Raw genomic sequence first — 27657 nt, 5'->3', positions numbered from 1 at the left:
ACAAATAAGCATAAGAAAATCCATGTAGAAAAATTTCCCTAATTCTAATTTCTGATAATTTTCTTTTTTTCAACTTAAATTTTTCCCTTTACAAATATATCTTAGAAAAGCCAACCTAGTAAACATTAGATTAGAGAAAATTTCTGATATTTCCACAAATATTTTCGTAGGTAAGAGGTAATGATGTTTTATACTGGGAATTCAGCTGAGCATAGCCAGTTGCCTTGGACTACATCAAATGACTTTTTTGTGAGTGTGTGTGAGGAAGATCAGCCCTGAGCTAACACCTATTGCCAATCCTCCTCTTTTTTGCTGAGGAAGATTGGCCCTGGGCTAACATCCATGCCCATCTTCCTCTACTCTATGTGGGATGCCTGCCACAGCAGCAGTGCGTAGGTCCATGCCCAGGATTCAAACCTGCGAACCCCAGGCTGCCAGAAGTGGAGCGTGCGAACTTTACTACTACGCCACCGGGGTGGCCCCTCATAGGACATTTTAACATACACATATGGTGCATACAGCTGGTATGCACCATACCATTACATTGGTACATTAGTCACGTCCAGCTTACAAATTAGCTGAGGGACATTAAAGGAAATACAATCCCTCTGTTATTTTAAACACGTTTAAGTCATAAAAATAAAACTTTAGAAGTAAATATGTTAAAAAATTAACACTGATGAGCTTGTAGATGGTTACTTTTTCCACATATTTTATAAAATTCTATCCCATGGATAAGCACTACTGTATTTTTATAATCAGAAAAAAAAATTCCCAAATTTGCCTCCCCATCAGTATATGTAATCTATATTTGTATAAAGTTAGACCACAGATCATCTTAAATAATATAACGAATGAGTAAACTAATACCCGGAAGGTTAAACAGCTTGTCTAACTAAAGTTCAAGAACTAATTGGGATTCCCAAACTAGGGATCTTTTCTTTTACACACTACTTTCTCACAAGTGCACAAGGAATACAAGCTTCCAAATTTTTCTGGGAACAATGTTACAGATGGTAATTGAAAACTATTTTTGTGGTTTGTTAGGTTTTAATATCAGCATTAATAATAAAAATAAGAAAATTTTCATTATGGTCTTTTAAATCCAGGAAATAAAGTTATCTTTCTCCAGGGGGTTACTACTTACTTGCTCATCAATACTACATTAAGCATAAGCATACGAAGTATATGTAAAGAAAGTTCTATCAGCTGGTACAGGAATTGTTATCAAAGGCTACTTCAAAGTATATTCTAGCTTATAGAAATACTTATGTTAGCCCTGCACACATAGCAAACAACAGGAGAGGATGAAGTGTTTTTGCTAAGTATAAAGCATATAAAATGTTCCTTCCCCTTCCATTCTCCCATCACCAATTTCCAGAGCTGGAGGTAAATGAAAGCAATGAGAAACACTTACATGTCACATGCTGAGCAGTGATGCGCACGGTCAGGTTTAATCAACTGACATCTTTCACAATATCTGATGGCTACAGTTAAGAATTAAAAGGAAGTTGTTGAAGGATGTACAAGTTTAGTTAGTTTGACTATAAGATTTGTTTTCATTTCTTTTATAAACAACTCTGGGAAAGTGACCACTAATAATTTTAAAATACCACCAAAATGCATTGGAGAGCTTCTGCAATCAAAATGTCAAGAGAATGAAGAGAACCTTAGAAATGTAGTTTGCCTTGCAACGTTCAGATGAAAAAGTAGATCCAAAGGAAATAAGCGACCTGTACAAGGTCAAACACCTAGTTTAATAACAGAACTCAGATGTACCAAGTCCTAAATAAAGTGCTTTTTCCTACTATACTACAATGTCTACAGTAAAATACCAAAATGAATGTATGTAAACTTTAAGACACCCTATGGGACTTTGTTTTTAAAATTCTAAAACAGCTTTATTTAAGAAAAACAAAAAACACCACCTTTTATCTCCCACCCCTATCCCAGACAAATAGCAAAATTGAGAACACATTTTTGAAAAAAAACTGCACTTCTTCCCACTTGATTCTAATACATGCTACTGTTGCTCAATTTATATGTCCATTCATTCAAGACATACTGGGCACCTGCTGGGTGCCAGATACTGCTCCAGGTGTAAATCCCTGCCTTCTTGGAGCTGACCTTCTGTTGGAGAAGACGGAAGTAATAGCAAGATTAGTTAACAACATAAAGAGTGTATTAGTGATAGGTGCTGATAAGTAAAACACAGCAGGGAAGCAGAAAGGGGTCCTGTAATTTCAGAGACATCTGAGAAACTTGGACATGAAAGAAGCAAATGAGCGAGTCACACAGATATCTGGGAAAAGGAGGACGCTGAGCATAGGGAATAGGCCCTGCGGTGGGAGTGTGCTCAGGCTGTTAAGAAACAGTGAAGGGCTCGGTGTGCTGGAGAAGAGTGAGAAAGAGGGAGGAGAGGAGGTAGAGAGGAACAGGGAGTCAGATCAGGTAAGGCTTATTTTCCCAATTCAGCTCAAGTACTCTGACAAAAAAAAGTTCAGAGTAAAAGTTGGCTGGATAAAGAGCTGCCTCAGAATCTGCATAATGTTCAGAACTTTAGGTTTCGGTTTTTGAAATTTAAATAAGGGACAAAACACAATATAGATCTTTGAGATTCATGAGGGAAATGTCCCAAGACTTCACAAATCAATAAATTCTTTAAAATTACTTTGGATGAATACAGAACAATAAAATTATAGTGAGATGCTAATCTTTCTCCTTATGATGGCCTCTAAAGCAAACAAATCACACTTACATCTTGGCAACAAGACAAATTACCCGGGGTCTTTCACAAATAGTTGAAACTTTACAGATTTACAGCATTTAACTGGTAAATACTTGATCTACTCTAAGTGTGGCAGACTTCTTTTGGGAGTATCTGCCTGGTCTATACGCCACTCTCTCTCTGGGAAAGGATCTCAGACCACTCTTACATTCGCACTGTGTGAATCCACCCTTCCCTTCTAGTTCACATTCTCTCTCCTGTGAATTAAGCATTGGGACAGAGACAGTGAGCTACGTCTGCATACTGCCGGAACCAGGTACCATGTAATGACTATATTTTGCCATGTGGACTGGATAAGAGATGAAAAATCGTTTGTAGGGAGACAGTGTCAAAAATGAAACAGATGCGCAGGAACAAGCAGAAACAGCTGCAGAGTCCTTTGACTTTCCAATTCTGGCTCCAGTTCTTTCTGGTAGCTCTGCCCTTAGGTTACAGGAAAGATCCACCAATTCCTCATACCAGCCCATATTTTTTGGTAGTTTTTATAGGGGGAGGAGGAGTTAAAAAGCTTAAGTTGTTGTCTGTTTCTTATGGTCCTAAGTCCTAACAAACATGGTAATAACACAGAAAATAGGTTCAAATAAGAATTTTAAATTAAGTATACCCTCTAAAAGTGGATGGACCATGTCATGTGTCTTTTTGGGAGTCTTTTTGAAGACTGTCTTCGAAAAGTCCTTATAGAAGGAAATTTGGCAGTGTTTATAAAAAATTTAAGATGTGTATGCTCTCTGACCCAGGATTTTTACTTCTAGAAAATTTTTTCTATAGACATGTTCACTACAACATTTTTTTTTAATAATGAAACACTAGGAATAACCTGAATTATGAAAATGGTTAAGCATTTTATGGTATATTCATACAGTGGAATACTATGCAGACCTGAAGAGTTTTCCATACAAAATACACATGTACCCTAAATTGGAAAAATGCAAATACATTAAATGAAAAAAAGCAAACTGTGGAATAGTTTGAGTATGTGGTGTGTTTCACATCTCTAAAGGGAAAAAGAATATATAGTTTTTTCTCTTTACATATCCCACTAAAATGCACCCACCTTCCAGATGTGAATTAACAGATAAGAGAGACACAAAGTGTTATTTTGAAGCAATGTGAGAAATTACACACCTGTTAGAAGGCACTATCCAAGTAACCAAATTTGTATTGATTACTATCTATCCACTCTAATTGTTAAAAAATGTTACTTAATTGTTTATAAGTTTTGCAATACTCTGTTATGTATAAAAAATTCCTGCAAGGATATACAAGAGAGGGTGGTAACCTCTAGAGAGCAGTGCCAGGGGTGAGGGTAGACTCACTTTTCATTTGGGGCCCTTAAAATTTTTTTTTAATCATAGGCATGTTCCTTTAAGATGAAAGGAATTTACACAAACATCCACTTATTAAATGAATAAACTACACTTTATTGAGGGCCTTCTATAATACCTTGCTTGGGTTGGACACCAGGAAGGTAAAACCATAACGTAGAAAAAGGAGAGCTATAAGGGACCTGAGAGAGCTCCTAGTCCAATCACTCCATTTTACAGATTTTAAACACCCCAAAACCTAGAGAGAAAGTAATCTGCCCAAGGTTATATAGCTAAATGAGTAGTAAAATCAGGATCAGAAGCCAAGTATCTTATTTTCCTTTTCCTCTAAACTTCCTCCACTCAAAATTATGACATTGCCCTGAGATGAGACTAAACCAAAGAGACCTTTCAAGAAGACCTGTTAAGGATCTCGATGACTCAGTAGATAGAAGAACTGAAGTAAAAGTAGCAATCAAAGAAAACTTCAGTTTCTAGTATAGGGTGGCTAGAAGGATGCTGCTGAGAACGACAGAAATAAGCTTGATTGTGGGGGGAGTGGGGTAAGGTGTTTTTCTTTCATTCATTCAACAAATATTTAGAGTTTCTACCATGTGACAAATACTGCTTGATGCTGAGAATACACAGGTGAACAAGACAGACTTGCCTCTTGCCCCCATGGTATTAGGTTTTGAATTGATGAATCCAGTTGCGTTTGAGTTTGAAAGGTCTGGATAGTAGGTCACTCAAGCACAGCTATCCTGTGGAAGCTGGAAATACACATACAAAATAGAGGAGGATTGGCACAGATGTTAGCTCAGGGCGAATCTTCCTCAAGCAAAAAGAGGAAGATTGGCGGGGCCAGCCCGGTGGCGCAAGCGGTTAAGTGCGCGCGCTCCGCTGCGGCGGCCCGGGGTTCGCTGGTTCGGATCCCGGGTGCGCACCGACGCACTGCTTGGCAAGCCATGCTGTGGCGGCGTCCCATATAAAGTGGAGGAAGATGGGCACAGATGTTAGCCCAGGGCCGTCTTCCTCAGCAAAAAAAAAAAAAGAGGAGGATTGGCGGATGTTAGCACAGGGCTGATCTCCTCACAAAAAAAAAAAAAAAAAAAAAAGAGGAAGATTGGCAACAGATGTTAGCTCATGGAGAATATTCCTCAGCAAAAAAGAAAAAAAAGGAAAAAAAATATATATAAGTCAGACTCTATGATGGGAAAAATTAGTGAAGGAGAGAAAACTAGGGAGATCAAAAAGTGTATAAAGAGCTATTCTGGAGAACACCCAGGAATAGATTCATTCAACAAATACCTACTGAGCACCTATTTAGTGTGACCCTGTGTTAGGGACCATGGGAGAAATTCCTGACTGCCAGAAGTTTAGAATAAAGTCGAGGAGGTGAGATGAACAAAAGTAACTAGAAGGCAGTGATTTGTGATCTACAAGGTAAGAATTTGAGAAGTTCAGAGAAGACTTTAAAAATCACTTCTTATTAAAGTGAACAGAGGGGCCAGCCTGGTGGCGCAGTGCTTAAGTGTGCGCACTCTGCTTCGGCGGCCCGGGGTCCGCAGGTTTGGATCCTGGGCGTGCACGGACGCACCGCTTGTCAAGCCATGCTGTGGCGGCGGCCCATATAAAGTAGAGGAAGATGGGCACAGACGTTAGCCCAGGGCCAGTCTTCCTCAGCAAAAAGAGGAGGATTGGGATCGGATGTTAGCTCAGGGCTGATCTTCCTCATGCACACAAAAAAATAAATAAAAAATAAAGTGAATAGAAATGGTTGAAAAGGGGTAGACAGTGAATTAAAACTTTACACTGGATTTAGAGAGGAGAAAATAATCGTTCTAGGCAGAGAAAAAGACAAAAAGGAAAAAAAAGGTCGGGCAGGACAGAGTGTGTTAGCACCGAGCTGGCACAACAAAACAGTGCGGGACAAAGTGAGAGAGGGACCTCGATGGATCCAGATTGTGGATGGAAGGTTTAGAAAGACTCATTTTCTTTCCGAATAGGTAACAGTATGTCCACATGGTTCAAAAAAGCACAAAAGGAATTTAGTGGAAAGTCTGCCGTCCCTGCTGCTCAGCCCCCATGCCCCCTGTGAAGACAGCTCCATTACTTTCGCTAATCTCTGGTCTATGAAAGGTCCATTTTCTATGACATGTATTTCTGTAATTTTGTTTTTTAAAGAATGAATGGGTAGTATTTCTATAATAAGAAAAAAAACCCCAAAGTTTGGAATTCTAAGCAGTAGAAATGCAGTATAAAATGATGCTCCAGAGCAGGGACTCTGCCTGTGGTCAGAAGATCAAGTATGAATTCAGACCTTGCTACTCGGGGACTCTGGGGACCTCACTGTGCCTCACTTCTTCATCTCTAAAATGGGGACAAGCGTAGCACCTATCTCAGAGTTGTTCTGAGGGTTAAACAACCACCACTAAAGTCCTTAGCATAACACTGGGGTAATATTCAACAGATGAAGGTGTTATTCAGATTAGAGGAAAGCCATTATAATTAATGAACAGAAGTAAAGCTTTAAGGGTAAAGATTTTACATCAGTGGCTCTTTGGGGCACAAGTACTGCTCTGAAAATCAGATGGTCTTGCCATGAATAGGCTTCTTCAAAAACTACCCCAAATTTTGCATATAATCTCAGAGCTCATAAATTCTCTGAAATCTTAGACTTTTGGGTTAAAAATATCTAATCTATAGAACTACAACTACTAACAATTATTGTAAATCAGATATTTCATAATTAAATATAAAAAAGGATTATTTTAAATTAGCTATCATTTACTGAAAATTTATTATTATATACCAAGATCTACACTAAGCGTCTATCTCATTTACGTATGTCATTTAATACTTCCACTAACCCAGAGACATAGATATCATTATCCTCATTTTAAAATGAGGAAACCAGGGCTTAGAAAGTGTAAGTGACTCTCACTAGTAATGAAAAAGCTGGGGTTTGATCTGAAATCCATGTTTTCATTCTATACAGTAATATAATAGTTATGCAGAAAGGACAGTATTAAATGCACGAAAAATTAAAAAGTCAGTCAAATATACCCTCCTAAAATCTTGTCCAAGTTTTACATTTTCTTAAGTCACAATCTGTACGTAACTACACAAAGTCAGAGCTGCCTTTACTTCCCCTTAGAGCTGAGAAGCACAGTGGGTTTGGGATCCACAGCACCTGGATTTCAATTCCTGTTTTCTCACATACTATCTGCACAACCTTGAACAAGTTACTACCTGCTCTGTGTCTCAGCTTCTTCATCTGTAAAATGGGGACAACAGTTCCTACCTCATAGCTTGTTGTGAAGCCTACATGAGTTCATATGTGTAAAGCACTCAGAACAGAGCAATTGTTAGCTACTGTTATCATCTCTATTTGAATTAATTAATGAGGTATATAATACATGATTTAAAACAATTTCCTGTATTTAAATGACCGGCCTGGCCACTCATAGACTCATCCCTGTCACACAGCTCTACCCCTGAGAAGAGGACACACAGCAGGCACGTATCTCAGTAGAGGCAGTGGGACAGTGGAAATACCAATGGCTTCAGAACCAGACAAACCTGAGTTCAAATTCTGGCTCTCTGAATATTAGCCTTATAACCTTGAACAAGTTTCTTCCCCTTTGTGTCTTTACTCCTCCCCATTCTAGGTTAACACATTCTTGATTTTTTAAAACTTACTCAGTGATGACAAACAATATTTAAATTCAAACCAGAATTTCCAAATGATGGTTTTACTAAGAATAACAATAGAAATTTTCAGCCACAAAGACTGAGTTGGAAAACAAAAGAATATGCAGCAAAAAGAGACTCATATTAAAGTGACGCCTTAAAAAATCTATATCAATATATATATACATATCTATACCATAGAAGATACAGAACACAGGAAAATCTTGTTCTGGCAATCACAATATCCACTTAATAGTCAAATCATGAAAATATATCTTGGCAGAAATGACCATATTTTAAAAATTCTGTGGAAAGGGAAGCTTAAGATTTGTTTTCCTTACTCCTTGAAGCCGACGTGGTGTAGATAGGTAAGTCCCTTGCTGCTCTTCTCAAAATTTCTTGTTGTCTTTCTTGGCTGAATTCCTTTTCATAACGTTCCTTTTCAGAATTGGACAAGTAGAACTATAAAAGGAGAAATAACTATTAATTCTTTTAAATCCCATGATTACTAACTATCACACTCAGAAAAATAAAGTCTTATCCAGGATAGAAAAAAACAAAAACATTTCTTCTATGAAGGCAAAGCTTGTCTTCAAATTTCTTCAAGAAGCTAAATCAAGTACATTTTAACAAAACTACATACCTTTGACAGATTAGAAAATATATGCCCTCCATACTAATCATGGGAAAGAACATGAACTAAATATTTTTGCACCTTTGTTTTTCACAGAGAAAATTAAATTCCTCTACCAAAAAGGGCTTAATATATATGTTCTATTAGTAAAAATGTTGGTGTTTGAAAGTGTCAAGAGATTTTTAATTTTTGGAAGGATGTCCAAAGATTCACTCGCTTTGTGTAACAGGCTAAATCATAGGCACGCGGTCCTATGGTTTTCTGGCCACATGTCTAAATGAGGTCAACAAGTGATTCTTTCACTATGTTGTAGCTTTTAAAAAGCTAACCCATTGGGTACTTTCTCCAGAATTACTAAGGATTGTCAAGGCAAGCAGAGTCTCCTTTCTCATGGAGAGATTCGTTATGGAGTTGTTCCTGGTTTCCATTTCTTAAGTTTTTATTCCCATGGTGTGACCAGCCTCTAGTTCATTTGTTTAAATTGCATTTTCCCTCCAAAGGACTTGTGAAGTTGCTCTCTTTTCACGTCATCCCAGCATCTCAAGGACCCTCAGCTTTATGCCTCTATTTCACATAACTAGGAGCTTTAAGTCTCTGTCAGTCTTTATTTCACAGAATCTTTTTAAAACTAAAAATGGCTTGAGACTTGCTCTTGATCATGTTTATATTGTAAAAATACTGTTCCTTAGTTTTTATTTACATATAGGGTTTTGCTTGAAAAGGCCTAAGGAATCATGGCTGGAATTTTATCTTTTCATTAAGTATTTTGGTCTACCTGCTAACTCAAATACCAAAACTTCCCATACTCTTGATGCCTCATCATCAATAACAGTATTAGCTTATCGATGTAGCCTATTCTGTTATAAACAAGCCAACAGTTTGGCATAGTGGAAAAAGCTCTGGGTTGAGGAAACTGTGATCTCAAGAGGCTTATGGAATTTTCTAAGGCTGCATAATTATTGGCAGAGCTGAAATACAAGCCTTTTGAGCTGTACTCTAGTATGTTTCCCTCAATACTGCTAATGTAAAATAAATGTTCTTGCTTTTTACAGACTGTTACTTTAACCAGACCAAAACACCATGGTTTAGGAAGTAGAAGAATCTATTTAGATTACCTCACCTGGCTCCCACAATCAAATCTTGATAGCACAAGAAATCCCCAAATTACTTGTAAGAGAGAACTAACAAGGACAAACGAAGGGGACAGAAAGAAGTCAGACAAGATTCACACCATCTGAGAGCTGAGACTTTGGAGGTCACTATCTAACCTCCCAGGCAGGCAGGAACCTGCAGGCAACATTTCTGAGATCCACCCCGTCTTGAATACTTTCAGGTATAGAAACACTTTGCTACTTTGCAAGATGGCCCATGCTCTTTGAAGAGAACTGTAATTTGTTAGAAAGTTCTTCCCTGACATGACACATCTCTGAAACATTCATAGTAGAGAATAAAAATCATACGGTATGATGTTAAATACACATTTGGATAGAAGATGTTCTAATCAAATTTTACCTTTTCCTTGTAAAATCTGAGCAGATCTCCCTGGCTGTCCTTTTCTAGCCTGTGGTAGTATCCCAGGCCTCAACATCATTACTTTTCCTTAAGAACTAAGGTTATAAATTATGAAAAGCTTAAACCAAATGAAAATCTAAAGAGAGACGAGAATTTTAGATGAGGAATAGAACAAAATTTAAAATGGATTAGATTTTTGAAATTATTACGAGAAGTCTACTTTTCATTAAAAACTACCAAACAGAACTCAAAAACTATGAAATGCCATTATCTTTAATTCAGTGTTCAGATGGTTCAATTTTATATATACTAAATATTTAAGGGGATCCAAAAGATGAAGAAAAATATAGCTCTTACTTTCAAAAGTATATTCCTACAGTCTAGTAGGAATGTTAGCCATGTAAATAAAGAATTACAAATTACAAATCAGCAGAATAAGTAGAACAGTAACAATACATTACAAAGTATGATGAGAGCTCCCTTGGGGTGGGGGTGGGGGGCTGTCAATGAAAGTGTCTTGGAAGAAGTGTTACCTAAGCTGAGTTTTGAGAGATAAACAGGAATCATCCAGGAAGACAAAGAGGGAAAGGGAAGCTTGGTAAAGGGATATGGAAAGACGTGAAAACAGTATGGGCAATGCATTACTCAGCACAGAGTTCCAGGAAGAAGCAGCAGAGATGAAGTTAGTAAGATCTTAGTTCAGGCAGGGTCTTGTATACCATGCAAATGAGCATGACCTTTATCTTGTAGCTGACTGGCAACCTCTGCAGGATTACCAGAGAAGTGATGGGACCATATTTTCTTTTTAGAGAGATGACACTTAGTGATGGAAGATGCCTACTAGCTCTTCACACGCCGCCTCCTCCTCCCCATTCATTCATTCATTCATTCATTCAAATATTTAGCAATCTGGCTATTATACACTAGGTCTGTTTCTAGGCAATGGGGATACAGCAATCGACAACAAAGACTCTTCCGCTAAAAAGCTTATATTTAGTGAAAGAGAGAACTATAAAGGTCTCACCTTAAATGCCATTTCCTCAGAGAAGATTTCTATCTAAAGCAGTTTTACCCTAATAGCTTTTACTCTATTATGCTCAACCACATCATCATGTTCTTTTTCTAAAGTTACCTGAATTTATCACAATTTATAATTACTGTATTTGTTTGTTTACTTATCATCTGTCTCTCCCTTTCAAATATAAGGACCGTGTATGTCTCGTTCTTCTTTTTATTCCCAGAGCCTAGCACAGTCTGACAAAAAGTAGGTGCTCAGTAAGTGCTTGCTGACTGAAAGAATGAAAAAAAATACCCATATTTATAACTGAACTTCCCTAAAAATGTATAGTTTTGCTTTTTAGACTCAATCAGTTTGCCAAGGTCTGGTCCCCAAGTGCTGCTCTAACCTCTGAGTTTACAGGGTCCTTTTAATCTAGTTACTTGGGCACCACCTCATTGCTTTCTAATGACTTATAAAGAGCTATCTCAGTCAGCACACTGTGTGCTTATTTAGAAGGAGAACCTTATATTGCTGTTCTTGGTTGTCATGGCAGCTTAGCTTAGCTGGCCCTTGATGATTTAATAATTCATTCATTCAGTAGTTATTAACACCCACTATGTGCTAGATAGTGGGGAAAAGGATACGGCGGAGAACACGATCGAAATGATCTCTACCCTCAAAAAACTGACAAGTTAATAAGGTGATGCATACAAGTAAACAGGCAATTACAAAGCTAGATGATAAGCTCTATGACAGGGAAGGTAGAACCTGCCATAGCAGGGCCACTGGATGCAGGCTTGGGCAGTCAGCTGAACTCATACGAACAGGCAAGCATGAAGGATGGAGCAGACAGAAAGGCTTAAGTACTGCACCAAATGCTAAATGGATGCAATGTACCAAAAAGATCACATTTAGATGGCACTTATTATGTGCTAGGCATTCTTCTAAGACCTTTACATATATTATTAACTATATACTATTACTATCAATAATATCAATCACATATATTATTAATCTAGTCAATGCTTACAATAATCCCATAAGGTATGTACTCCTATCATCTCATCCTCAGAGGAGAGACCTGAGGTGCAAACAGCCAGGGAGAGTCTCCAGCGTCACACAGCCAGGAAGTGGCTGAGGTGTGAGCTGAACCCAGGCAGTCTGGAGCCAGAGTCTGGGTTCTTAACCTCCACACTATACTGCTTCTCAAAAGTAGGACCAATTGTTTCTCTTATCCTGTTTTTTTTCCTATAATGAGAACTATTTACTTTTACATATGCTCTGTTTTCAACAGCCATCACTACTAGTAATTGATTACATAAAATTAGGTCCTTTTCAACTTAGAGATTAAGATACGGATGGCAGTTTGTAACATAACTTTAACATTTGACTAATTATTACCAAGTATCTGAAGAATATATTTAAAGAAACACTAAGTTTGATTAATGGTTTATATTACCCCTTAAAACAAAAGTGCCCAAGAGAAAAAAATGAGCAAAAGACTGGCATTATCTACTAAGGCTGAATGTACACACCACATATGATCCAGCAATTCTACTCCTAGCCATCTACCCACAGGAACTGTATATATACACGTATGTATGTATGTTTGCATGTATGTATATGCACTAGAATGTTCACAGCAGCCCTATTTGTAACAGCCTGAAAAGGGAAGCTACCCCAATGCCCCTGCCTATCAACCGCAGACCAGGTAATAAATAGTTATCTACCACAACTGAATACTAAACAATAATGAGAATGAATGATCTACAACCATATGCAACAACACAGATGAATCTCACAAACAGATTGGTAATGAATGAAGCCAAACACACAAGCATACATACTGTATGACTCCACTTATGTAAGGTACAAAACCAGGCAAAATCAATCGATGCTACTAGAAGGCAGGAGACTTGTTTTGCATGAAGTGAGTGATCGGAAGGGGGCATGAGGAGGCTTACTGGATGCTGGTAATGTTCTGTTTCTTGAACTGAGTGGTGGCTACTCACGTGTGTTCAGTCTGTGAAAATTCAAGTGTACACTTATGTATACTTTTCTGCATATATATTCTTCTATAAAAAGTTAAATGGAAGTTGATATTATTTTTAAACATATGGTCAAGGGGTTGGCCCAGTGGCGCAAGTGGTTAAGTGTGCGCACTCCGCTGCAGCGGCCCGGGGTTTGACGGTTCAGATCCTGGGCATGCACCGACGCACCTCTTGGCAAGCCATGCTGTGGCAGCGTCCCAGGATAAAGTAGAGGAAGATGGGCATGGATGTTAGCCCAGGGCCAGTCTTCCTCAGCAGAAAAAAAAAAAAGAAGAGGATTGGCAGATGTTAGCTCAGGGCCAATCTTCCTCACCAAAAAAAAAAAAAAAAGGTCTATAATTTTTACTGAATTTTGATGAATTTAATGTCAAGGAAAATAATTATATCATCATCATCTAATGTTTGAGTGCTAACCATGTGGCAGGTACTATGTTAACAGCTTTATGTGGGGCCAGCCCCATGGCTTAGTGGTTGAGTGCGTCCGCTCCGCTGCTGGCGGCCCGGGTTTGGATCCCGGGCGCTCACCGACGCACCGCTTCTCCAGCCATGCTGAGGCCGTGTCCCATATACAGCAACTAGAAGGATGTGCAGCTATGACATACAACTATCTACTGGGGCTTTGGGGAAAAAAATAAATAAATAAATAAAATTATAAAAAAAAAGAAACAGCTTTATGTGAATGAATCTCACTTAGTCCTCACAAACACCTTACAGAGATAGGCACTATTGTTAGCTCCATTTTCTGACAACAAAAGCTGAGGCTCAGAGCCATGAAGTAATGCGTTAGGGCAGAAAATAAAACTCAGACAAGCCTAACTTTAGCGAACATACTCTTAGCCATCGAGCTATACTAAATTTCAGGTGAAGGAGGAATTCAGCCAGCTATGTCAAGGCAAGAGAGACGGACTAGTCTTACAACTTACTCCACGTAAATATTTACTCACATTATTTTCTAAGTGGAACTTCCAGTTAGAAGAAACACTAGCCATATTAAGGCGTAACAAGCAATAGCCTAGACAATTTGTTTCCCATAATCAAAACACTTTTAGTTGCAGCATATTTGTTCAGGCCTGAGAAAACACAAATGTTAAGAGGTTTCTAAAAATAAACTTTACTTTCCTAACTTAATTCTGTCCCTTAAGATTTTTTACTTCAATAATATAAAGTATGTCTTTAATTTAAGAAAATATAGCATGGCAGGGCCGGCCCCGTGGCTTGGTGGTTAAGTGCGCGCGCTCCGATGCTGGTGGCCCGGGTTCGGATCCCGGGCGCGCACCGAGGCACCACTTCTCCGTCCATCCTGAGGCTGAGTCCCACATACAGCAACTAGAAGGATGTGCAGCTATGACATACAACTATCTACTGGGGCTTTGGGGGGAAAAATAAATAAATAAAATCTTTTACAAAAAGAAAATATAGCATGGCAGAAAAATATCAGTCCAGCTCAACTGGAGCACTACCATCAGTCTTCTACTGTGCTCTGCCAGTTTGTCGTATCTGAGAATAGGCTGATGACTCACAGTCACAAAGTAGAGTTACCAAGCAACTTCATGAATGGAAACAGAACAAATGCATTGTGTAATCAAGTTTTTACAAAGGTAAACACAGGGGAAATAATTCCATAATTAGTTACAGCATTTGGTAATTTACCTCTTTGGAGGGGGAAGCGGGAGGTGTGAAAATTGTCATCCAATAGGACCATACAAACATAACAAAGAACAGATGGAAAGCCACAAGGTAAACAACGGCCTTTCCTGGTAAATAAAAACAAACAACATTTCATTGAATCCCAGTGAAAACAGGAAAAAGCATTACATTAAAACACAATATTTAGGGTTGGGAGGCTTAATTGAATAAAAACTTTAATTAAAACTTGCTGAAAACATGAACTATATAAACTCCTTTATCTGCATGATGTAAAATTACAGATACGAAGAAACACTCTATTTCTGCATTTAAGGGTTATCAGCCTAGTTTATAAGTAAAGACTGTAGTCTTGAGATGAGATTTGATTTTATTAAGTTACTGAAGATTTTTAAGTTGAAACATCTCCTTCACTCATTGTATTTCAACCTCTTCCTAAAAGTTAGATTTTAAATGACTTAAGACAGATTCCATCACTATAAACATTAAATCCAAGGAACTATAGACTGAAAGTAAATAAAGTAAGTTCCCACCACTGTGAGTAATGAGTACATTTGAAAAACAATTCATGGATTGTTCAGAAAACTTATGCTCAATTTCATCCTCCTTTTCAACACAAGGTAATGAAAACTTTTTAGCCACTTTGAATTTCTGCCATAACTGTTTCCCAAGAGGATTAGTGTAACATTCCAACATCTTTATCTCCAAATATTAACTCACTGATATAACTTCAAGCTTTTTGTTGTGTTCTGTTGTTTTTCTATTTGGAAGAAGTGAGACTGGTTTCCATAAGCAAGAACTATGTACCAGGTGCTTCAACCCTTTTTCAGTTTGGAATGCAGCCCCATAAACCCACTGAGGAAAACAAAGTATAGACAGGCATGGAAGTCTGAAATTCTACTCTTAAGTTCAGATCAAATATTACTTCTTCCACAAAAGCCTTCTCCATTACTGTCAGAATTCATTACCTCTTTACACTATACTCCCCAAATAATTTGCTCAGACTGCAATGAAAGCACTTGTTTCATTAGAGTTAGTTGCTTAATACTGATGAGCTAATACATGCAGAACACCTTAGAACAGTGCCCGGCACATAATAAACCCTCAACAAATACTGGCTACTATTATTATTACTATCCAGGCATCTTAATTTCTTCTTCTCAAAATTTGGTTCTTTTTGTGCATTTCCTATTTCGGTGTTTCCCAAGTTTAAGGACTGATAAAAGTTTTCGCTGGTCTGCAGTGAAACAAGAAACATTAAGAAACATTAATAACATAAAAACACTTATAAAGCTAACGTATTCAATTCGAAGTACTGTCTTTCCTTTGGTTTGAGGTTATTTTTCCTTATATTTTTGATTTTAAAAAGTGTTCTTTTTAAATAAAATATCAATAAAAATTTGAGAACTCATTGGACCCCCAACATTTTCTTTTGCAATTATACTGGTCCACGCCTGGTCCAACAGAACAGAATGGCCAGTCACAGATGACCTACACAGGAAGTCCAGCTCAATGACTCCTCACATCGCACAGCTAATCAGAACAAAGTACTTCAAATTCTAGCTCCTAAAGTCTCTTTCGAAGTAAACTCCTTCCCACTTTTTCACTGCCAGTGCAACAGTTGATAAATTGTTGCTTATCTCATTTTGATTACTACAAAAGCCAACTGGTCTCCTTGCCTCCAGTCTCTCTTGCCTCTAAGCCATCTCCATGGCCAGTGTAAAATGTGTGGCTCATAGTTTCCTCTCCCCCTTGGCTGTGAAATGCCTAGGAACTAACTCCATGTACCTGACTAATGAATGCATTCTAAAACTCTGGGACTTCTAGCAACCATAATCGACTACGACTACTCAAATCACCACTTCCACCTACTGAAAGCCTGCGAGAAGGCATATAATGTATACCTTATTTCTAACCCTCACAATAGCCCTGTTAAGATATTCTTTCAGTTTACAAATTTAAAAACTGAGGCTTAGAGAATTTAATATCTTGCCCAATGTCACTAGTTACTAAATGATAAAGCCAGAATTCAAATCCATATTTGCCTGATAAAAACCCAAGGTTCTTTTCACTGTCATACCTAAAATTATATTTTCCTCCACTCCTTTAACCATCATCTTAGTGGTCACATCCCACTTCAGAGCCAACATCTGATGCCAAGATAAAATTCTAACCACAACTTCCTTCTCTTTTCAAATTTGCTTTCTTCTCACTTCTACTAAAATTGACTGTCATCCTCAAGGAAAATTCTAGTTTCTCAAAATCTGCATCATCTCACCCCCCTCCATGGTCTACCCAATGGATTCAGTATCACTCCTTCATTTGTCTTTGGAGAAGCATGCTGGAGCTCAGTCTCCTACTGTTACATCAACACTGAGGCCATTTATCGAGTCTGCAATGTTATCTTCACCTAGCACACTTCACTTATATTTTCGCCTGGCCCCCCATATTCAGTCAAGTTTGTCAATCCTCATCTATATAGTATTAGATAGCTTTGAAATAAATGGTAACCTTGAAGTACTTTAAACTTCTTAATCATTTAGTTACCGACAACTAAGGCTAGAATGTAAAACAATATACTCTTAAAATATTTTTTTAAACATTTAATATATTTTTAGAATATTTTTGCTCTCCATAAGAACAAAAACAAAATGGTTTTTCCTTTTTTCTTAATTTAATTTTTTTGCTTGAGGAAGACTCCCCCTGAGCTGACATCCGCTGCTACTCTTCCTCCATTTTATATGTGGGTCACTGCCACAGCACGGCTGATGAGCGGTATAGGTCCACACCTGGGAACCAAACCTGGGCTGCCGAAGCGGAGCACACCGAACTTAACCACTAGGCCACAGGGCCGGCCCTGGTTTTTGCTTTAAAAAATCTTAACCCTCAGTTAAAAAAAAAATAGATAAAATAAATCTCTTAGCATAAAGCCTGGAATATAAGTACTCAACAGATGGTAATTATCAAACTATAATGTAAAGAATAATAGAAAATATTACTTTTAAAGAAGTCCAAATTAACGTGATTGCTAATAAGCAAACTTCTGGTCATATATATATGCTATAAACCACTGGTTAGAAGTAATATAGAGAGTAAAAGCTTAGTTACCTAAGCAAATTAAGTCAAAACTGAAAGAAAAAAAACGGAACCCATAAATCAAAAAATCTGATTCAAAAATCACCTGTAACTAAATTAAAAAAAAACAAATAAATGAGCAAACAAAAAACTTCATCAAAAGGCTCTTTGAAAGACATAGGGAAACTAGCCCCAAGAAATAATGATACAAGTTAAAAGTTCTTTTATAAGAACTTCAGAAATTCTCTGCTTTCTGTATCTGTGCTCTCAACATATAGGAGACAGTTTCGATTTAAAGGAAGAAAAACAAGCCTACCAAGATGAGTGTATGTTTATTCTGTCACTGAGAAATTAGGACTCAAAGGTAACCTGAGATATACATACTTAATGCCTAATTATTTCCAATAATAAGAATAAATATTTATCATTAATTTCTAACCAACTGTTTTAGAAATCCTCTGGATTTTCATATCTCAAATCAAATTTTATTTCTGAAATTTGATATCAATAGACTTAAAATTTTCTTTTATCTTGGTGAAACTTTGAGCAATAACTTTTCCTTCTAGGCATTGTCTCTTTGCCTAGTCATTTTAAAAACTTTAATTCTGTTTCAAAATGAACTAGTACTAAAATTTACAAATTTACAGTCTGGTTATTTAATTAAACGTCTGTAAATGGTAAAGTACTATTTTTAACAAATGCATAAACAACAGAACCATCAACAAAATTTAGACATGATGAAACAAAATCCTCTCCTCAAGCCTAGCTAGAATCAACATTAAAAATCTTTGAACTACTACTCTAAAGAGTTCTGAAGAACACATAAGGCAGAAATATGTACATAAACATATCAAAGAAGTCTGGGCACTAGGGTGTCTTATAAAATAACAACTACTTCAATTTATGTAAATAACGCAAATGAGAATATATTGAATGTAAAGGAATAAACCCAATGCTATATCTCCTTTTAATTATTTCAACTTTAAAAATATATACTTTCTTTCTGAAAACAAAAACACATGTAGTCATCACTAAATAAAATGTGGGTTACAATTAAGATACCATAAGTAGTTTACTTAAATTGAGACTAAAAGTGCCTTACCGTTTTCTCCATTTCCAGAAAGAGTAACTAGAATAGAAGAAAAAATAGTGAATAAATATACTATAAAAATTTTGTACATAAGTTTCATTTCAGGTTGGCTATTCATCTTAATATAATTTTCATAAAAATAAGATTTAGTTATAAAATGTAAACACTAATGCAAATTAAGAATTGCACACTCAAAAAACCCTGAAACACTAAAATGCTAAAATTCAATTTCTTCTTTAACACTGCAATCACATTTAAAATTTTTTTCAGACCTTTACTAATTTTAAGTGTGTCAATATGGTTATAGTTATGTTTTCTTTAGCTCGTTCCTTAACACTGCCTACAGAATGAGTAGGACTCTCCTCTATGACACTCATGCTTACTTAATTAGTCTGTGACGTACCTTACCAAACTTTCTATGAAAGCTATACTCAAGACAAATTGTATTTTCCTGAATGCATCAAGCAGTTTCACACGTGCTGTGTGCCTCCCCTAGTCATCCTTCAAGGCCCAGTTTAAACACCCCCTCCGGGGGCCGGCCTGGTGGCGCAAGCGGTTAAGTGCGCGCGCTCCGCTGCAGCAGCCTGGGGTTCGCCAGTTCGCATCCTGGGCGCGCACCGACGCACCACTTGTCAGGCCATGCTGTGGCGGTGTCCCATATAAAGTGGAGGAAGATGGGCATGGATGTTAGCCCAGGGCCAGTCTTCCTCAGCAAAAAGAGGAGGATTGGCAGATGTTTGCTCAGGGCCGATCTTCCTTGCAAAAAATAAATAAATACATAAATAAACACTACCTCCTTGGTGGAGCCTTCCTGAGTCCCTCTTCAGGCAGGCAGACCACTCCTCCATCTCTACCATTCCACCTCACTTTTTGCAATTATTTGTTGATACGTCTCTCACCCTACTGGACTGCACAAGTGTGGAATCATGTCTTAGTTTAGAACAATAACAACCCTAAATGTTATCATTAGCTCCAATTTACAAATTAGTAAACTAAGGCTTAAAATAATTAAACGACTTGCCTCAGGTCACCAAATTAGTAAATGTAGCATAGATAGGATCTGAACTCAAATCCACTTGGACTTGTATTCTTTCCTGTAGTGTCTCTCACCTTACATGGTTTCAGTCCCAAAGCCTGGCATACAGCAGCAATGCTTAAGAAATGTTTATTAATTCAATATCCATTTTTGACTAAAATATCTCGATAAAAATAGGAGTACCTGGATACTTCCTTAGTAAACTAAAAAAAAACATATATACATATCTACCTCAATCCCTAATCCAGCATAATTTAAGGATAAAACACTATAGAAGTATTCCTACTAAAGTCAGGAACAAAACAAGCAAGTTCATGATCATTACTTTTTTTTTTAAAACATTCTTTTAGAGAGGCATAGGGCTTCTTCTCAATCATCTTAGTCAGATAGGGCCTGAGGAGTTAGACCCTGGGCTGGTCCCCTCTGGCCTCACAAAACTTTTCCCATTTATGGTAGTATACACTAAAAATATAACTTTCAATACGTGCCATGATGTGAAATAACGGGGAAGCACTGTACTAGCCACACAATTATTAAAGAGAAATAAATTAGTGATATAAAAACTGATATAAAAACTGAAAAGAAGGCCAATGTATTGCTATTTGCAGATTATGACTATACTCCTTCATAGTCAAAGAAAACCAAATGAAAAACTACTATAAACAAGAGGTGGTGGTGTACAAAAACTGACATACAGAAATCAGTACTTTCCAATAAAAATGCAATCACTATGCAGAAATTATAATTGAAGAAAAGTTTTATTTATAAAACCCCTTAAAAAGGTAAAATTCCTAGGAATAAATGTAAGAATTAAGCAAGATCTACCCAAAAAGAAACAGTTTAATGTTTCTGAGGGACATTAATCAAATCTGAACAAGCGGAAGGGCTTATATTCTTATATAGAAAATCTTTAAAATGTCAATTCTCTTTAAAATGTCAATTCATCTTTAAAATGTCAATTCTCCCTAAGTTAATCTTATAAATTTAGTATCATCTCAACAAAAATACTTTTATTTTTTAACTAGACAGACTCCAAAGTTCATATGTGGAAAAATGAACTTGCATGAAGACAGAGGAAAATTTTGAAAGAGAATAATGAAGTAGGACTAGTCATGCCAAATATTAAAGCACATTATTTTTAAAATATTATAAATGCCCCCATTATTAAAATAGTTGTACTGGCTCATGAATAAACAGATCAATGGAACAGAACAGAAAGCCCCAAAATGGACTCAAATGCATATAGGAATTCAGTATATGATAAATACGGGATTTCAAATCAGTGTGGATAGAGCCAATAAATAGCGTTGGGACAAATGGGTAGCCATGTGGAAAAAATATACCACTGAGATTCACAACACAGACCAGGATAAACTTCAAATGTATCAAAGATTGAAAAGCAAAAGAACAAAAACAAAACCATCTATGTACTAAATGAAACCAGGGACAAATTTAAATATATATAATTTTGGAGCAGAGTAGGTCTTTCAGAGTATGACACAAAACCTAGAAACCATAAGAAAAGACTGATACATATGATTATACAAAAAATAAAAATAGGTGCGGGTTGTTTATTATGGAGGCGCACCTAGTTCCCCCAGCACGTGGCGGTGTAGACCGCAGCGTGGTCTCCTGGGACGCGTAGTTTAGGAGACTAGGGGGGTTAGATACAAGGTCTTAGCTTAGACTGCTTTGCGCGCTAGCTTCTTTACCCCAGCAACTGCTGGGAAATGTAGTTTTAGTCCTTTGCAGAGTATGTGGCTAGTTCTGAGCAGTCTCTGTTTTCTGTATAGAAGCCGTCCCAGGATGAGTGGGGCAACACCCCGCAGGCTATGGAAGCTGCCAAGAATCTGAACAAGTCCCTCTTGGATCTGCATGCTCTGGGTTCTGTCCACTCAGACCCCCATCTTTGTGACTTCCTGGAGAACCACTTCCTAGAGGAGGAAGTAAAACTCATCAAGAAGATGGGCGACCACCTGACCAACATTCACAGGCTCGCTGGCCCCCAGGCTGGGCTGGGCGAGTATCTCTTCGAAAGGCTCACCCTCCAACATGACTAGGAGCCTCCGCAGTGCAGCAGCCTTTGAGCGGCCCCTCTGGCAGCCCCCTGGTGTCAGAGCTTCTGCCTGAGCCTCTCCCTGAGGCCACCAGGTAGCTTTTTAACCACCCTGGAGCCCTCTCCCAAGCCGTGGACCAAATAGAAACAATAAAGCTTCTTGCAGCAAAATAAATAAATAAAAATAAAAAATAAAAATAAATGCTTGAGAAAAAACACTATAAGAAGTGAAGAATAACAATAAAGTAGGAAAACATATTCACAATTCTTACTATAGACTAAGAACAAATTTCTCTAATATTTAAAGAGTACCTACAAACCAATAAGAGACTTAAAAAAAAAACAAAACAAAATCCGGGGGCCAGCCCTGTGGCATAGCGGTTAAGTGCTCACACTCCACTGCTGGCGGCCCGGGTTCGGATCCTGGGCACGCACCAATGCACCGCTTGTCAGGCCATGCTGTGGCAGCATCCCATATAAAGCAGAGGAAGATGGGCACAGATGTTAGCTCAGGGCCAATCTTCCTCACTAAAAAAATAAATAAAAAGATGGTCAATCTCATTCATAAGAGAAATTCAAGGTAAAACTACACAAAGGTACCATTTTTAATAATCATATTGGTAAAGAACAAAAGTTGATAACATACTGTGTTATCACACTTCTCAGAGTACAGAATTCTGATTTAAAATTGCTAGTTTCTGATGGTTGCCTCTTCTAATTTCCCACCAAGATATTCATGCAATTACAGGAAACAACAAAATGTTCTATATGGAAAACAAAACTAGACAAACCAAAAATGGCCAGAATCACTTCTTCACAGAGGGCTTTCCTGGCCACAAGAGTGGGTTAAACAAATCTCCTTAGTATACATCCCCACAGCACCTCACATGTTCCTTTTCATAACACTCCTGACACTTGTAATTACTGGTTTATAACGTGTAGTTCCTTCTAGATTTCTTCCTTGGAGGGAGGGGACATGACTGATTCACTGGCACCTAGAATAGTATGGTACAGAACAAGCTCTGCATATTTGTTAACTGCCCCTCTACCACAGAGAGAGAGGCACTGTTAGGAACAGCAAGCACGGGGCTATCTGCAGAACCTCTGCCTCACAAAGGGCTAGACCACTGCTGAGGATCCCAATGTAATTTTTTAAAAAATTCCTTTGATGACAAAGCCAGGATTATAAAAAATATTAAGCACACTAAGTGGTTACATATGACTTTTAAAGGTGTAACGAATGTCCTATTTCAATCCTATCAGTGATCATGTATAATCTCATTTACAGATAGTATTAATCTAAATTTAAGGTTCTTTGTGAACATGAGGTCTGACCATAGGCTATTCTCTACCTAATTGCCCATTTTCCTTGCCTGTCTCCCACTAACTGAGATTGAAAATGCCAGATACTCACTTTACCAGTGTCCCTTCCATAGTCTGTGGCCATGCGATACATTTCTTGCTAATGGGTACATCTCTGGTAAGGGGAAAGTTATTGGGAAAAAAATTTTTTTCCTCCTTGACGAGTGAGAAGCATGTGAAGAGAAAGTCATATTATTGCCTTTATCCTATTTTTGCTTTGGATGCTTGTAATGTGAGGATGTGCTGTCTGAATCTACAACTGCCAACTTGCAGCATTGAGGGGGCCAAAATTTGCTGGATATAGGATTCTGGGTTGACAGTTCTTTTCATCTAGCACTTTAAGAATGTTGTGCCACTTCCTTCTGGCCTTCATGGCTTCTGATGAAAAATTTGCTGTTATTTTTCCCCTGTATTAAGGTGCACTCCCTCACTGCTTTCAAGACTTTGTCTTTGTCTTTAGTTTTCAGAGGTTTGGTTACAATGTATCTTGGCATGGATTTCTTTGGGGTACCCTGTTTAGAGTTCACTCAGCTTCTAAAACCCGTAGGTTTATGTCTTTTGTCAAATTTGAGAAATTTTAAGCTATTATTCCTTTGAATATTTTTTCAGCCACATCCTCTTCCCTCCTTCTGGGACTCTAATGACACAAACATTAGATCTTTTTTTACAGTCTCACAAGTCCCTGATGATCTATTCATTTTTATTTTTCAGTCTATCTACTCTCTCTTGTTCACAGTGGGTAATTTCTATTGTTCTATCTTCAAGTTCATTGATTCTTTCCTCCTCCCTCTCTGTTCTGCTGTTGAATAGACTTTTGAGTTTTTTATTTTGGCTACTGTATTTTTCAGCTCTAAAATGTCCATTTGGTTCTTCTTTACATCTTCAATTTCTTTGTTGAGACTGTTTTTTTCAGGTTACAAATGCTCATTGAATCATTTTTAAGATGGCTGTTTTAAAAAATCCTTGTCAGATAATTCCAACATCTGTGTCATCTTGGTTTTGGAATCTACAGTCATGTGCTGCATAACAACGTTTTGGTCAACAACAAACTGCACATATGATGGTGGTCCCATAAGATTAGCACCTTACTGCCTAGGTGTGTAGTAGGTTATACCATCTAGGTTTGTGTAAGTACACGCTATGATGTTTGCACAGTGACAAAATCGTCTGAGGATGGATTTCTCAGAATGTCGTCATTAGGCGACACATGACTGTATTATTTTTTTCTCATTTAAATTGAGATTTTCCTGGTTCTTGGTATTATGGGTGATTTTCAATTGTATCTTAGACATTTTAGTATCATGTTGAGACTCTGGATCTTATTTAAATTTGTTTTAGCAAGCCTCCTCTGACCCCATGTCACTGGGGGATGGGGGCCACAGCCTTGTTGCTATAAGGTGGGAGTATAAGTGCAGACTCTCCACTAGGCTTCTGCTGATACATCCTGGCTGAGAGGGGTAGGGGTGCCTCTGTAGTGCTCCCCACAAAGCCTCCACTGATAACATGGGGAGAGGGAATGGGGAGAGGCACATCATTATTGCCCAGTGGCAATAAAAGTCTAGGCTACTGACTAGGCCTTCACCTTCTCTGATACCACCCCAGCAGGAAAGTGGGGGAGGCGATACAAGAGGGGTGCCCTACTACACTGAGCAAGGGGGAAGTCTAAGCTCATACTCAGCCTTTGGTGGAGAGAGTGGGGATAGGGCACAGATTTTCCATGGTTTTTGGCTGGAGTAGAACAGTTACTGTCTAGAAATTTTGTCTTGCTAGATTGCTCCTTTCCTGGTTTGGCTAAAGAAAACCAGCTTTTCTTGGGGCTTTGTTTGTCTGTGCCCATCGGTGTTTCCAGCTTGTAGCTTCTCTAGCACCCAGTCTAGGATATATGAGGCAAAAACAAAACCCAGGGAATTCACCACCACCTCATTCCTCAGACCTCAAGGTCCTCAGCTGATCTGCCTTCATCTCTCCACATTTCCGAGTCTTCTTATATTTATTGTATGTATAATATCCAGGGGGTTTAGCTGTACTTAGCAGGAAAAATAGGGAGAAGAGTGTCTATTCAATCTTGTCCCAGAATTGGAAATTCCAACTTGTTCCTTTTTACTGCTGAGTAGTATTCTATTGTATGGAGGTACCACAACTTGTTTATCCATTCACCAATCTGCTTTCAGTTTGGGGCTATTATGAACACTCACATACAAGCCTTTGGGGGAGGGGAGAGGACAGACAAGAATATTCATATATGAAGTATTTTGGGTACTGTAAAATAACACCTCAGGAGGTACATTATTCAAATCTGTCACTATCAGTGATGCTACATTTGGGTCACTTGGTAGTAGTGACTGCTAGATCTCTCCTTTGTAAAGATACATTTTTCACTTTGACAATCATGAAGTTTTTTGTGGGGTAAAACGTTAAGACTATGTGAATATCTTCTTCTTCCAAAACTTTTCACCTAATGGTTTTAGCATCCACTGATAATCCTTGCCTGAATCAATTATTTTGCAGAATTAGAAAATCAGGGGCCGGCCCCGTGGTGCAAGCAGTTAAGTGCGCACGCGCTCTCTGCTGTGGCGGCCCGGGGTTCGCTGGTTCGGATCCCAGGCGAGCAACGACACACCGCTTGTCAAGACACACCACTTGTCAAGCCACACCGTGGCGGCGTCCCATATAAAGTGGAGGAAGATGGGCACGGATGTTAGCCCAGGGCCAGTCTTCCTCAGCAGAAAAAGAGGAGGATTGGCAGATGTTAGCTCAGGGCTGATCTTCCTCACAAAAAAAAAAAAAGAAAATCACCATTAAAAACCCTCTATTATTGGGGTCGGCCCAGTGGTGTAGTGTTTGGGTTCGCATACTCTGCTTTGGCGCCTCAGGGTTCGTGGGTTCAGATCCCAGGTACAGACATATGCACCGCATATCAAGCCATGCTGTCAAGCCCTACTGTGGCAGGCGTTCCAGGTAAAATAGAGGAGGATGGGCACAGATGTTAGCTCAGTGCCAATCTTCCTCAGCAAAAAGGGGAGGATTGGCAACAGATGTTAGCGCAGGGCTAATCTTCCTCACCAAAAAAACCCAAAAATCCTCCAATATTTATTTCTACACTTTTAAGCTGGCACTCTTCTGTAAAAAGCTTTCCCTAACTGTGGGTGAACTAGAGTCATTCTAAAAAGGCAGCACAAAAACTTATTTCCCTTTAATTACCATTAAATATCTCATTTTCAGATTAAGATGTTGGTAGAACATTCAACTCCACTGTTAGCAAATAAATTTAGTTTTTCTCTTTTTGAGTATCAATAAAGAAACTTATGATTTTTATTTATTAAATGTGTCATCAACTACACATTATTTCTTATGTTCAAATTGTCTCAACTTTGGCTACTGTCTCTTCCAACTGACCCATGTATCATCCTGAATCATTCCCATTAGTCTCTGAGCACTTCCTTGATGTCTAGCATAAGATGTTCCAGGCTCATTTTATGTTTTCCCTCCCCCAGACCTGAAATTAACCATTTCTCTAAGGGGTATTGGTTCTTTTTAATGATATTTAGAAACCAAGCTTTGGATGCTAGGGGTGCTCATAGCTACTGGAGTTTCACTGCTTTTAGGCCCTTTGGGTTGACAGAAATAGTAGTACACACTTATATTTATATCCATATTGATATTTTCAATTCAAATAGAACTTTATAGAGTTTTTCTTAATTTCTTTGGCATTATATTGTATCGCTTTGCTTTTACAATGACCATCTTAGTTCCTAATTAATTTATTTACTTATTTGGCTTATCCTAAAATATACATAAAGTAGTTTAAAAACTGCATCCTATTTTAAGATTTATTTGCAGTTTTTTATTTTGTTTTGGCTTTAAACTATATTCCATTAAGCAGTACAATGTTCAAAAGTCACTTGAAATAATTCTTTCCTCTGTATAGCTACAGTACCAACTTTATATAAAATTAAGTTGTTTCATGATTTCAAATTTTACAGTTTGCTTTTTTCCACTCTTTGTTTTTTATTTTTTGGATATGTAAAAAATATAAATAGTTTAAAAGTCAAAACTATATAAAAAGGCACTCAGAAAGGCCTGGCTTTCATTCCTTACCCCCTCACCCCAGGTAATCGTTTTTATTAGTGTCTGTTTTATCTTTCCACTATTTCTTTTAGGAAAACAAGCAAATAAGTATGTATTTCTAATTTCTTCCTTTACATACCCCGTTCCACACCTTGCTTTTTTCACTTAATATACCCCAGAAATCACTACACATTAGTATATAGAGACAATTATTGTCTGTTTGTTTTTGTTTTGTTTTGAGGAAGATTAGCCCTGAGCTAACTTCTGTTGCCAATCCTCCTCTTTTTGCTGAGGAACATTGGCCCTGGGCTAACATCCGTGCCCGTCTTCCTCTACTTTATACG

At 37.9% G+C, this 27657-nt stretch overlaps 1 protein-coding gene across 5 annotated transcripts in view; it reads right to left on the bottom strand.

The window, feature by feature from the left end:
• The window catches only part of ZDHHC20 (zDHHC palmitoyltransferase 20), a 71470-nt gene that overhangs the window by 28813 nt on the left and 15000 nt on the right, over positions 1–27657 (bottom strand). For all 5 annotated transcript variants that reach the window (XR_015553504.1, XM_087436314.1, XM_087436315.1 and 2 more), the window contains exons 2-5: positions 18804–18830; positions 14633–14736; positions 8127–8247; positions 1418–1487 (exon numbers count right to left, since the gene is read on the bottom strand). Coding sequence is in view for 4 of the 5 variants with exons in the window: in XM_087436314.1 (XP_087292440.1) it covers positions 1418–1487; positions 8127–8247; positions 14633–14736; positions 18804–18830 (322 nt within the window). In the remaining variant the exon portion in view is untranslated. The remainder of the gene's footprint in view (positions 1–1417; positions 1488–8126; positions 8248–14632; positions 14737–18803; positions 18831–27657) is intronic.

Source organism: Ceratotherium simum, chromosome 10, assembly GCF_057802395.1.
Source record: "Ceratotherium simum simum isolate JZ-2026a chromosome 10, ASM5780239v1, whole genome shotgun sequence".
In the NCBI taxonomy this organism is placed as follows: domain Eukaryota; kingdom Metazoa; phylum Chordata; class Mammalia; order Perissodactyla; family Rhinocerotidae; genus Ceratotherium; species Ceratotherium simum.
The sequence above is the reverse complement of the archived record's forward strand: the minus strand, read 5'-3'. Positions and strand labels throughout refer to the sequence as shown.